The sequence below is a fragment of the Notothenia rossii genome, assembly GCF_949606895.1.
Source record: "Notothenia rossii genome assembly, chromosome: 5".
Lineage (NCBI taxonomy): Eukaryota > Metazoa > Chordata > Actinopteri > Perciformes > Nototheniidae > Notothenia > Notothenia rossii.
The window spans coordinates 74,689,503-74,701,410 of record NC_136903.1 but is presented as its reverse complement, the minus strand read 5'-3'; the positions used below and the strand labels follow the sequence as shown (position 1 = coordinate 74,701,410).

Below are 11,908 nucleotides of genomic sequence, written 5' to 3'. Positions count from 1 at the left end.
AAGTAGGGAATCACTGTAGTTTATTACTGTTCACATCACATTATCAAAATGAATTTACTGAAACTTTGAATTCATTTTAAATAAACATCCATCACAGTGAGCAAAAGGATGGTTAAACGTAAAGTGCTGCCTAAAATGTGAAAGTACGAAGACACAAGAATGCTGAATTACAAGCATGCTGCTTATAAAGGGCCTTCCTCAATTCTAGTAATTCCTTTACTAAAGTAGATTTTAAATATTTCTCTATAACAATGTCTATGAGATTAACACAAAAAAACAATGATATAATCAATGTTGTTGCATTGTTGTATTTAAATAAAATAAAAAATTGGGAAAGTTTAAAAAAAATGTTACATGTAAGATACTGCGTGACTTTAGGATAAGTATCAGTGGCAAAGTAGAATCAACTCAGGGGTGCACTTGGTGTCTTTGTGATAAAATGTGCGGAAGTCTCTGAAGGTCCTGACAACATTAACATTATCAGTAGTGCTGACGTTATTTTATCAGAAACAAGTCTCTTAGTCCTTACATCTGTGATGTGACCTTGACTACAGTAAAACAAACTCATCTCATTGACTAACTACATTTTCTTTGAGATTTATACTGATTTAAGAGAAATGTGTGCTTTTTCCTGTCTTATACTTCATATAATAAGCCAAATAAATATACTTGTTCATGCTGTTAAAATAAGTGATCAACTACTTGCTGCTTGAATTTGTAATGCAAATCCTTTTGTGCCTTAAACACTGCTTCTTTTTGTAGGTATAGTATTTTTATTGGAAAACTGAATTAAAAAATATATATATAACTTGTCTTTATACATGACTTTACATTTATACAATAAAATACTTTGTGGCAATATGGTTCGTTTTTTTTCTTGAAAAATGTGTTATTATTGGATTCTTTCTTTTTAAATCAGTTATAATGTGAATTTTGTTCTTTATTATAATGGTTTTCGGTCTAAAAGTACATAAGAAAATTATTGGAAAATTCCCAGAAGAAAATGTTACATAATCTGATTACTTTTTACTTATTTCTTCAGTTCACAAAGGAAAAAAAGTTATCAAATGTATTAACCTGGACCTAACACATTTTGGCCTTTTTCTTGAAAAACACAATCCAAGTAGCTGGTAGTAGATTTCCTATTCTGTCTTGAATTACTAATCAACTTTTATTTCAATATTCATATTGGCTTCAATGTTTTCGGTTCCTCTACCTTTAAAAATTGGTGCTAGTGCATAACGGTCATAGATAAACTGGTCTTATATACAATGAAGGAATAGAGACTTTGAAACATTTAACAAACATTGATTTAATAAAAAAATCTGTAAAAAAAATAATTCTTATTTGTTTAATTAGATCTGACGATTTTGATATCATCGACAGGACGATCTTGTCCGCTTGTCTCCACCATCCCAACTCGGTTCACCACGCTCATCCCCTGACACACTCTACCAAAAATAGTGTGCTTCCCATCCAACCACTGAGTGGGTCCGAGAGATAAGAAGAACTGGCTTCCGTTGGTGTCCGGTCCTGCATTGGCCATCGCCAGAATACCGGCACCTAACACACACACACATAAAACGAGCTACAATGTTGAGACTTTTTGCAGTTGACATTCCCACATTAAATACAAGTAATACATAAATATTTAGGAATCTTGAAGCAAAGCAGCAACAACGTTTGCATGACATTGGTATACATCCACTTTAACAAATTCATTTAAATATATACCGAGTTGCTAGTTTATAAAAAGGTACAACTCCCTAAACACATGCATTTTTAAAACAACTAAGGAACCAATCTAGCATTGATTTAGGAAAAAAAAACAAAAAAACATTTAGGACTCAGTAGTGACGCACTACTGTTGCAGGAGTCTTTTCATAATCTAAGAAGCTATTTTTACTCACTTACAACATTGTGTTTGATTTAGTATTTCTTCTCTTACTACAATTACCTGTAAATTTCAGGTCTGGGTGAAGCTCATCTTCAAACTGTTTACCAAATATGGAGGCACCACCTCGACCTGTTAAAAAGAACACAGAATAATAAACTACAGATATACTACCAAATGACAATATACAGTTATGAACATCGAAATGTGAGGTACATCAGGGTTCTAATCTAATAATACACTCGTAAGGTCAAAGAGGTAAGATTTGGGTTATTAGTTCAGGCTCACACAGTTTCAAGTTATATTGATGAGTTGCCAAAAGTAATGTATGATCATGAGCTTGTCTTTAATGTTGGTATTACGAGTAGGACACCCTTAAAAACGAGGACCCATCTCAAGGGGCTTTCACTACATTTCCCAGCACAGCACAGCACAGCACAGCTTTTTAATGGCCCAGTAATTACTTGGAATGTCTTACTTATTAAGAAATACGTAAGTTTGTGTAAATCAAAAGGACTTCATTTAATAAATATTATAATATAATCCTTCTGAATTGTATTTCCCTTGTAGATGTACCACTTTGACTAGGGCCAATTGCGTAGTTCTTCTAGGGAAGGAAACCTTACCTAGCCAAACCCATTAAAGATCTGTATACAAAGTGCTTTAATATATGATGCACTCACCTGTTCCTGTAGGGTCTCCTCCCTGCACCATAAAATCTTTGATTACTCGGTGAAACTTGGTGTTGTTGTAGTAGCCTCTTCTGGCCAACTCTGCAAAATTCTTGCAGGTTTTTGGCGCATGTCTCCAGTACAACTCCACCACAATAGACCCCATCCTGCAAGGCATGCTCATTATTATTTGTGCGTCTTTCTGATGGTGTGTTTGAGACTATACAAAGCCATATCATCTGTTTGAGTAAGTTACCCAAGCAAGCCCAACACTAAGCTAGCATCTCCAAATCGATAACATGGCGTTAGTGAAAGCTAGGTTAGCACAGTTAGCTTTCAGCAGATTTGAAAAACTTACGTCGTCTCCAAAGTCACTGTTGGCGGCTGCCATGTGTCTGCGGGTATCCCTGACATTATCACTCAAACCAGCACCCTTGGGTAGTCTTGAAACAAAGCTGTTTGAATAAAAAGTAAGAAGTTTATTAGCCGCGCACAGTCATTCAATTCAGTCCATGGGGGGAGTTTCTTCTTCTGTGGTGGTTGCCGCTCGTTTCCTCTAAAAGTAGAATGACTGCCCTCTACTGAGAACACACTGCAGCTGGCTTAACGTGCACATTTTTATTTTCCTTTTTCATATTCTGCAATCTATTAAGTCTTGATGTTTAATCGGTTTTACTAAATTGTAGTCCATTACGACATCATCTATAACCCCATAATCTATTTATTACATCTAAAATATCCATTACTGAATACATGTTCCAATGACAAATAGAAAGTAATTGAACCCTGTATCTTTCTAATGATGTGCATTGTAATATTCTTATGTATCCCATTCCTGCACAACCAATACATTATAAATCCCTTTTTTCAGAATGTTATTGAAGCGTATATTTCCATCTTTTCAAAATAATTGTTGTTATATATTTTTAGAAAAACGCCCACCACACAGTTATAATTCTTATTTATGTTTTTCTATTCTTTTCTATGTTTATATTTAAATTAATCTGATACTATGCATTACATTAACGCACACTATGTGAACAATGTCTTCTTATACACGGCCAGTCCAGCACAAAGGACTTTTTCAAGTCAACAGCATTTTGCACACAAAGTACACGGCTTTCCACTTTTCATACCAATACTGCACATATTTGATTTGATTGTATTTTATTTGAGTATTTTGTCATATTTTAATGTATGTAGTTTTTTGGTATATATATTTTTCATGTAAATATTGCTCTCTCTGATTCTAGTTTCATCCAGGGTAGTTCTGGTGTAGTTCACATTAAAAACCACGGGGGGCAGCAACGCATACACAAGGCGACGAGCGTGCAGCGAAATAAAAGAAGAAGAGGAAAGTACTTCTCTCTTCACTCAGCTGCGACTTCTCAACGTGTCTGCTTTTGACATCAAGGTAAAGCCATCTATTTGCATTTAATCCGTCTCTGTTATCGGTCATATTGCCTTTGTTTCTTTCTGATTTGGGAGTAGTCCGTCGACATGCCCGTGTTTTTGTTTCACGTTTGTTTAGTTAGCTAGCTTTAGCTTATGTTTGCCACAACCAAATCAGTAATTTGAAACGCTGTGTTTTGGGCCTGGAATTAAGTGCATACTCTGCTTAAAGTTATTGAGACAAAACGTAACTAAACTGTATTTAATTTGGGTAGACAGAGGTGAGACAGTTTGCGATGTGTTAATGTTATGCAATAATGAATCCTAGCCAATTCCTCATTGAGTTGCTTTTTCAAAATGTAACCAAAGCTGTCACATTGTTAATGAGATTCAGTGATAAACAACACCTTCACTCCCTGTTCACTTGCTAGATTTGTCTTCACTATTAAGTTGTCCTTGAGCTCTTTTGCGTGGATGTGTGTGTGTGTGAAGGTACTATTTCCAAGGTCAAGGATAAAGTGATAATTTCTATAAAAACAGTGACTTTCAGTTAACTTTCCCCTATATTAGCCTTAACTATTAAGCATGTTTAGCCAAACATGCATGGATTCATGCACTTACAACGATTGCTTTTCGCAGGAAATAGCTGTATATCTTATCACTTTGATCACATAATATGTGCCGTGGTTAGCCTACTCATTGGTTCTGCTTCTCTTTCTTTGCCTGGTTGTTTCTCTGGCACGCAATTTGGAGGGATTATTGAAGATATCCTGTCCTATAGCAGAAAGACTTTGCTACTGCATCATTGATATTGTAATCAAGGTAGCATCATGACTTTTAAAACTTTAAATCCTTATTGACTACATTTTAATGCAGCAAATTGTTGTTGCAATTTGAACCCATCCTTGAAGGATGAAGCAATTTCTACATCCTTACTGCCATGTGATTCATCAGATGAGAAGGTCTAATCCAATTAGGATGGTAGCATGCCTGTTAGCACTCCTAAGCTTGAAGCTAAGTCAGGATATTTTTATGAGTAAGCTCCAAGGAGGAAAGCAGTGCGCCAAAAGCAAAACGAAAAATAGTTTCTTTGATTGTATAGAGTTTATATTTGCATGATTCTTTTAGCTACAGCATACCCTTAACAAGAGGACCCTAGGATAGTAACAACTTCACCTTTTCTTTCTCTCAAGGTCCTACACCATGTCTATTGTCAAGATCCACGCCAGAGAGATCTTTGATTCTCGTGGAAACCCCACGGTAGAGGTGGACCTTTACACTAAGAAAGGTAGGTTTATGTTTATGACTTATTGAAAAATGTATATATTGACAAAATAAATCTAATACTATTAGTGATTGTTGAGTCACCACTGTTCTGTCCTCATGTACATTTCACAGGCTTGTTTAGAGCAGCTGTACCAAGCGGTGCCTCGACTGGAATCTACGAAGCTTTGGAGCTCAGGGACAATGACAAGTCCCGCTACCTTGGGAAAGGTGCGTAAGCCTATCTAGCAGCAGGAAGGCAGAACTGAGTACAGTTTATAATCTGTTGTATTTATCACAAGTAAAATCTTAGTACAGTATTCAATGTTATTGAATATTTGTCCCCATATTATTATTTATAGGCCTACAAGTTTAAAGCACAATTGTGAAATGCTATATTTCAACCTTTTTTTTAATGTAAAATGATTCCCTTTCTCTTTTTTTCCTCCCTGTTAGATGTGAAAGGGTTAGTGAGTCATGATTGCCTGTTCCCTTTCAATAAAAAAAAAACGTTCCAATTGACCTTAGACCAGTGGTTTTCAAAGTGTGAGGCACGCCTCCCCGGGGTCGGGGGGGGGGGGGGGGGGGTGCCAGAGAGCTTCAGGGGATGTGATGCGTGATAAATAACGAGAAACTGTGAAATCTAGCTAGTTAACTTTATGCGAGCGGCAACATGGATCGATTTCTTGTGAAGTTACCTAAAGTGAGAGAGGAGACAGCGCCTGGCAGAAAACGTCACTTGCACACTTTTGGCTGTCTGTGGAGACCGAGTTCCCCCACCTCGCCAAAAATGCTGTAAAAGTGCTCATTCCCTTCACCTCCACCTACCTGTGATTGCAGGTTTTCCGCATTGACTTTGAATCAAAAGCGGTCAGCTGCAGCCAGAGGATGATCTGCGTTTATTCCTGTCTACATTGCTTTAAAAAAGTTATTGTTTAATGTTTTAAGGAGGTGACACTACTCAGCCAATCAAATCAGTGCAGTCAGTGAGTCACCACGATAGATTCAAGCACACACACAGAGACGAGGCAAGAAGAGATAAACCGTCAGAGTAATTTCAAGTGGCTTGCTCAAAAAGAGAAAGGTAGACAGCGAAAACAGCATTTAATGAAATGTTCTCTTACTGAACCTCTTTGAAATGCAATGAAATACCCCTTCATTATAGCAACAACAATAATAATAATAATAATAATAATAGCAATAATAATTGGGAGGGGGGGTGCGGCTGTTCTTATGTTCTCTGAGGGGAAGCTCACCTTCCCACACTTTGAAAACCCCTGCCTTAGACCAATAATCACACAACAACATAACAACTCATCACTGAATGCTTGAATAGCATGGTGCATTGTCAGTAAAGCATGCTCTCACTCCAGTATTGATGTTAAGCCCGTGGATTGATGGTGACATAAAACTGTCTTGGCATGCTCAATAAGAGAAAGTAAGTTTGATCATTAAAAGCAGTTTATAAAAAAATACAATTGCATGAATCTCTGTATGTGTTCGAGAAAAAAAAGTTGCATGCATATTTATATCGATGCTTTTGTCATATTTTGTCCATAACACTGTAACATAACTAATCTTTCTGTTGTAGGAGTCTCAAAGGCCGTAGATCACATCAATTCAACTCTTGGACCTGCACTTGTTGGCCAGGTAAGAAGATAATTATCACTGTCACAAATTAAAAAAAATGTGGGACTGTTCCTTGTTTTGGTACTAATTGTGATGGAAACTTCTGGAGCAATGGAGACGAAACTCAGTGACACAGGGAGAGCTGGAGCTTGATGGCAAACGCTGATGGTTTATTATGCCGGATAATTGACATGTGCTGCAGTCAAGAGGTGACACAGTGGTTGCCTGACCAATTCTGAAGATCTCTACCCCAGTCCCATGTATTTAGCTAGCTCTGAGAGAATAATCAACATGCTGCATTACAAGATAAAACAGGCAAAGCACTAACACCTCTATCAGGTGACGCCAACAGGCAGGAATAGGGAGACAAAACACTGAGAGCACAGCAGCCCAAGGTTGCATTCCTGTGCTCAATGAGGGCAGAACAAACTGATTAACTGGGTCAAAGTTATGGGCCTAGGAAAATATTTCCCCAACCCTAATCATTCCCATCTTGTTCTTCTTGTCTCCTCAGGAATTGTCTGTGGTTGAGCAGGAGAAAATTGACCAGATGATGATTGACTTGGATGGCACAGAGAACAAATGTTAGTGACGATGATCATTCTGTAAAACAAGGCTATGCTTTACTCTAAGGTTACAATATATATTCCATTAGTCTGACACCATCAATTTTGGGTTTGACAAGTGAAACACGAGTTCAGTTGACTTGAGGTCAGATGACCTATGTGACCTGTAAGAAAAACGTTTGGTAACATTTGGTACGATTACATATAGTCTACAATAGATGATGAACTAACATAGAACCGCTTAAACGCTGTATAGTTATAGTTGTAAGCATGGAGATATAGTGTACAGTATAGACCATTAATAATATACAAATTAAAGTATTGTCTTTATTAGGTCACGTATTTAAATACTTCATAATTGCAGGTCACCCACAGACATTTTATCGGATCATAGTATTATAACTCCCAAAAAAGACTTAAGTAGATTATATTGCATTATGCAGTATTTTATACAAATATTGGATGCATGTTCTTAGATCTGAGATTTTGTATTATTAATGTCCCTTCTGATTGCAGTAGGTAGACATAAATGAATGCTAATAAATTTGTATTACCCCAAACAGCCAAATTTGGAGCAAACGCCATCCTGGGTATTTCCCTGGCTGTCTGCAAAGCTGGTGCAGCAGAGAAAGGTGTCCCCCTGTATCGTCATATTGCTGACCTTGCAGGGAACCCAGAGGTCATCTTGCCTGTGCCGGTGAGTATCTTTGTACATGCATCAATATCCTGGTATATTTTCTTCATTATTCAGTTTACCTTCCAGGGGATCTTTAATTCACAGCTCTCCTTTCTCTCCACCTCCACCAGGCCTTTAATGTGATCAATGGCGGCTCTCATGCAGGCAACAAGCTCGCCATGCAGGAGTTCATGATCCTGCCTATTGGTGCAAGCACCTTTAAGGAAGCCATGCGCATTGGAGCAGAGGTCTACCACAATCTCAAAAACGTCATCAAGAAGAAATACGGTCAGGATGCCACCAATGTGGGCGATGAGGGAGGCTTCGCTCCAAACATTCTGGAGAACAAAGAAGGTAAAGGGATGATTTATTTTTGAGCTGCTGGTAAATAAACCATTTTAAAGATAAGCACAGCTTTCTGGTTTCTTTTCCAAAAATAAATTGTGCAGTGTCAAACTGCTATAATCTAAAAACTAAACTAAAAGACCAAAGTACAACCAAAAGAAGAAAAAGAAAACACTGTAAACAGGCAGAGAGAATGTGTTTTAAAAAAACAAAACAATACTTTTGGAAAAGTTTGCCGACTTAAATTGTTACTTGTTTTGATGGTTCTGCAGTTGATGATTGTGTTCTAGTGGAGTGTCATACTGATTGTTTAACTCTGCAGCTCTGGAGTTGGTGAAGGAGGCCATCGCCAAGGCAGGATACACTGATAAGGTTGTGATCGGCATGGATGTGGCAGCGTCTGAATTCTACAGGGAGGGAAAGTACGATCTGGACTTCAAGTCGCCCGATGACCCGAGCCGTTACATCAGCCCTGACGAGCTGGCCGATCTCTATAAGAGCTTTGTGAAGGATTATCCAGGTAACGTGCAGACACTTTCTCCTTTTATACATGATTAAGCTGGCAGAGAGCAGGATACAATCTCATGAAGGTGAGCTACACACATCGTTTGCTTTGTTCAACACTGATTTTCTACTTCAACCACCTTTTTTCATCCTTGGGAAGCTTTCAAAAACAACACTTATGTTCATATTAACATAAATTCCTATGTTGGATCTTAAAATACACAATAGAAAGCACTTGACATCTTGAGCTGCAGCTTGAGTCTTAAACAAATATTAAACAGAAGAGGGGGAAAAGGTTGAAAGTCATGTCCTTTTTTGAAGCAAGTAAACCTCATCAAAGCACCTTCCAAAAAGTAACACACTGTTTTTGTTCTCATGAAATTAACCCTGTACAATGTTATAAATGTTAGTTCAAACCTGCATTTTATATGCTGTTTTTACAAGTGATGATAATCTCTACCTGTCAATGATGAAATGAATCAATCTTGTTAAAACATCTGATTATTATTGGGACCTTGTGGCATAGTTAGACTAAGGTACAAATAACTCCATTCACCTATGAACTCCCAATACATTTCTTTATAAAAACGATAAAACTTGACATTGCTCAAGTTTCTTAACTTGTTGGACCTAATATATTACAAGATAACAAGCTGGAATTGGTTGATTATGGAGCTGTCTGATTTGGTTTTGAAGACTCTTTTGATGGAACAACAGATTTCAGTTTGAAGCCCTAACGATCATGTCCGCATGTTTTCACTCGCAGTGGTTTCCATCGAGGATCCCTTTGACCAGGACGACTGGGCGGCCTGGTCCAGCTTCACAGCCAGCACAGAGATCCAGGTTGTTGGTGACGATCTCACGGTGACAAACCCTAATCGCATCAGCAAGGCTGTGGAGGACAAGGCCTGCAACTGCCTGCTGCTTAAGGTCAATCAGATTGGCACAGTAACGGAGTCCATGCAAGCGTAAGTCAATACTTGACTTCTAAAATAAATCAAGCATGTGTCTATAGATCAATTGAGCATTAGACTATAAACAACACAATGACCGGTAATGTCCCTCATTGGTCCTGCTCACAGGTGTAAGATGGCTCAGGAGAATGGCTGGGGGGTGATGGTCAGCCATCGCTCTGGAGAAACCGAGGACACCTTCATTGCAGATCTGGTGGTCGGCTTGTGCACTGGACAGGTAAATGCCGATTTTAAAAAATAAAAAAGGGAATGCTTAAGTGACTCTTAGGGCTGTACCGAATAGAAGCGGCATCCAATACGTTGACATAATTATATTTAATCTACATTCAAATGCTTTTTCTGTTGCATTTTATGAATGTCTTTTTTATTCTGTTTAAATGCAGTATTTCCTTCTGATAATTTAAGACATCCGATCCAAACATTTCAAATAATTCTTGAGTGTTGTAAAATGTAAAAGTACATTTTGTTTTTTAAACAATAGATTGTAGTAATTTCCTACACAAAATATTCAGCTTTAATCCATATTTGTTGGTGTTTAGACCTTTTTAAAATACTGCATTTATTTTAAGGGTGGTGACAGACATGCCATAGCCCTAGTTTCTTTTGAGAATGTAATGCCTTTGACATAAATGTAAAAAAATATAATCCCTATAACACTGAATTAATTGTACACATTTTGTCATGCAATTTCAGATCAAGACTGGGGCACCCTGTCGCTCTGAGCGTTTGGCCAAATACAACCAGATACTTAGGTAAGTCTAAAACAAAATGAGGAATATCATCCGAATAGTGTAAAAGTTTGAAATGCGGCCGTGCACGCATTTTCTTTTCTTAATTCTCTGTCAAAGCGTCTTTGAGTTTCTTGAAAAGCGCTATAAAAGTCCCATTTATTATTATTATATTGTTTTATTGCTTGGGAATTCATTTTGGACAATTAACAGAATTGTGTGTGTTCTTGGCTCATATTGTTTATGAACTTTTTACGTTTTAAAAACAAAGGGAAAGGTCTACATGTAAAGAATAAATGCATAAAAAATAATAATAACTTATTCTCCTTTTATTTCTTTTTCTTTTTTTTATTGCAGAATTGAAGAGGAGCTGGGGGACAAAGCACGTTTTGCTGGCAAAAACTTCAGAAAGCCCATTTAAATGGATGGTGCATTTACCTAACATACAAATGGATCCATGCATAGTAAATCCATGACCACACATTGGATAAAAAAAAACTTGAAATTAAAAACACATCGGAGCTATTTGGTAATTAATTTATAGAGCACTTACTGTACTTACTGCAATTGTAACAATCAAGTCTTCTACTGTATTATGTTCCATTTGTTAGTGTGGTTTAAAATAACTTGAGTAAAATACATTTGCAGCGCTGAATAACTGTTATCACAAAATCTGCACTTTGAGATGGTTAATAATAAAGTTGTATTAGTGACCAAATGTATCCTGAATATTTATTTCATTTTGCTGTTGTAAATGGTTTGAATTTGTTTTTAAAAAAACATAAAATGATATATTTCAAATATTCCCAGTCATATTATTTCAGCGACCTTAATACTGTAAATTAAAACTAATTGGTACCTCAGTATGCACACATACATTTAGTGATCTTTGGAGCCTCAAAATAGGGGAAAATATACATATGTGTTGCAATCTGCAAATGTGTAATCTGTTAATATATCTCAAAAGACATATCGGTAACAAATTCAAGTGTTATTCAGATTTTGTTTGCTATGTCAACAAAATGCTGTATTATATACATAATCTATATTATGTACATAATGATTCAAACCTACCAAATATATTGTATTTTAAAACTTGGATATAATGTGTTTTACCAATCATACTTTAAATCACATGCAAATTGCAGAGATTTTTTTAAAAACCTTTACATTAGTTTAGTTTTATAAAGGATTTACACTGGGGAGTGGCCCTCTTGAGAGTCTTTGCATCCTTCCATCGACTTATCTGTTATTTTGAAATAAATC

General features: G+C 36.8%; 2 protein-coding genes across 2 annotated transcripts; one reads left to right on the top strand and one right to left on the bottom strand.

The window, feature by feature from the left end:
* Positions 1-1,287: 1,287 nt before the first annotated feature.
* ppil1 (peptidylprolyl isomerase (cyclophilin)-like 1) lies at positions 1,288-3,134 on the bottom strand. Its single transcript, XM_079681054.1, has 4 exons — positions 2,924-3,134; positions 2,578-2,732; positions 1,958-2,026; positions 1,288-1,563 (listed from the first exon to the last, which is right to left on the bottom strand). Exons 1-4 carry the CDS (start codon positions 2,977-2,979, stop codon positions 1,352-1,354), a joined length of 492 nt encoding a protein of 163 aa, XP_079537180.1. The 5' UTR covers positions 2,980-3,134; the 3' UTR covers positions 1,288-1,351.
* Positions 3,135-3,935: 801 nt separating this feature from the next.
* On the top strand, positions 3,936-11,360 carry eno1b (enolase 1b, (alpha)). The gene is made up of 12 exons (XM_079682263.1): positions 3,936-3,980; positions 5,151-5,245; positions 5,356-5,451; positions 6,812-6,870; positions 7,364-7,433; positions 7,979-8,112; positions 8,223-8,445; positions 8,759-8,956; positions 9,707-9,908; positions 10,023-10,131; positions 10,608-10,666; positions 11,000-11,360. Exons 2-12 carry the CDS (start codon positions 5,161-5,163, stop codon positions 11,061-11,063), a joined length of 1,299 nt encoding a protein of 432 aa, XP_079538389.1. The 5' UTR covers positions 3,936-3,980; positions 5,151-5,160; the 3' UTR covers positions 11,064-11,360.
* The last annotated feature ends 548 nt before the right edge of the window (positions 11,361-11,908 follow it).

Bases quoted from the DNA above. Each gene is read 5' to 3' on its own strand.
- eno1b (XM_079682263.1), top strand. From the start codon at position 5,161: ATGTCTATTGTCAAGATCCACGCCAGAGAGATCTTTGATTCTCGTGGA. The intron at 7,434-7,978 runs GTTAGTGACGAT...TACCCCAAACAG, and splicing joins GGATGGCACAGAGAACAAAT to CCAAATTTGGAGCAAACGCC. The intron at 9,909-10,022 runs GTAAGTCAATAC...TCCTGCTCACAG, and splicing joins GTAACGGAGTCCATGCAAGC to GTGTAAGATGGCTCAGGAGA.
- ppil1 (XM_079681054.1), bottom strand. From the start codon at position 2,979: ATGTCAGGGATACCCGCAGACACATGGCAGCCGCCAACAGTGACTTTG. The intron at 2,733-2,923 runs GTAAGTTTTTCA...CATGCCTTGCAG, and splicing joins ACAGTGACTTTGGAGACGAC to GATGGGGTCTATTGTGGTGG. The intron at 2,027-2,577 runs GTGAGTGCATCA...TCTTTTTAACAG, and splicing joins AGGAGACCCTACAGGAACAG to GTCGAGGTGGTGCCTCCATA.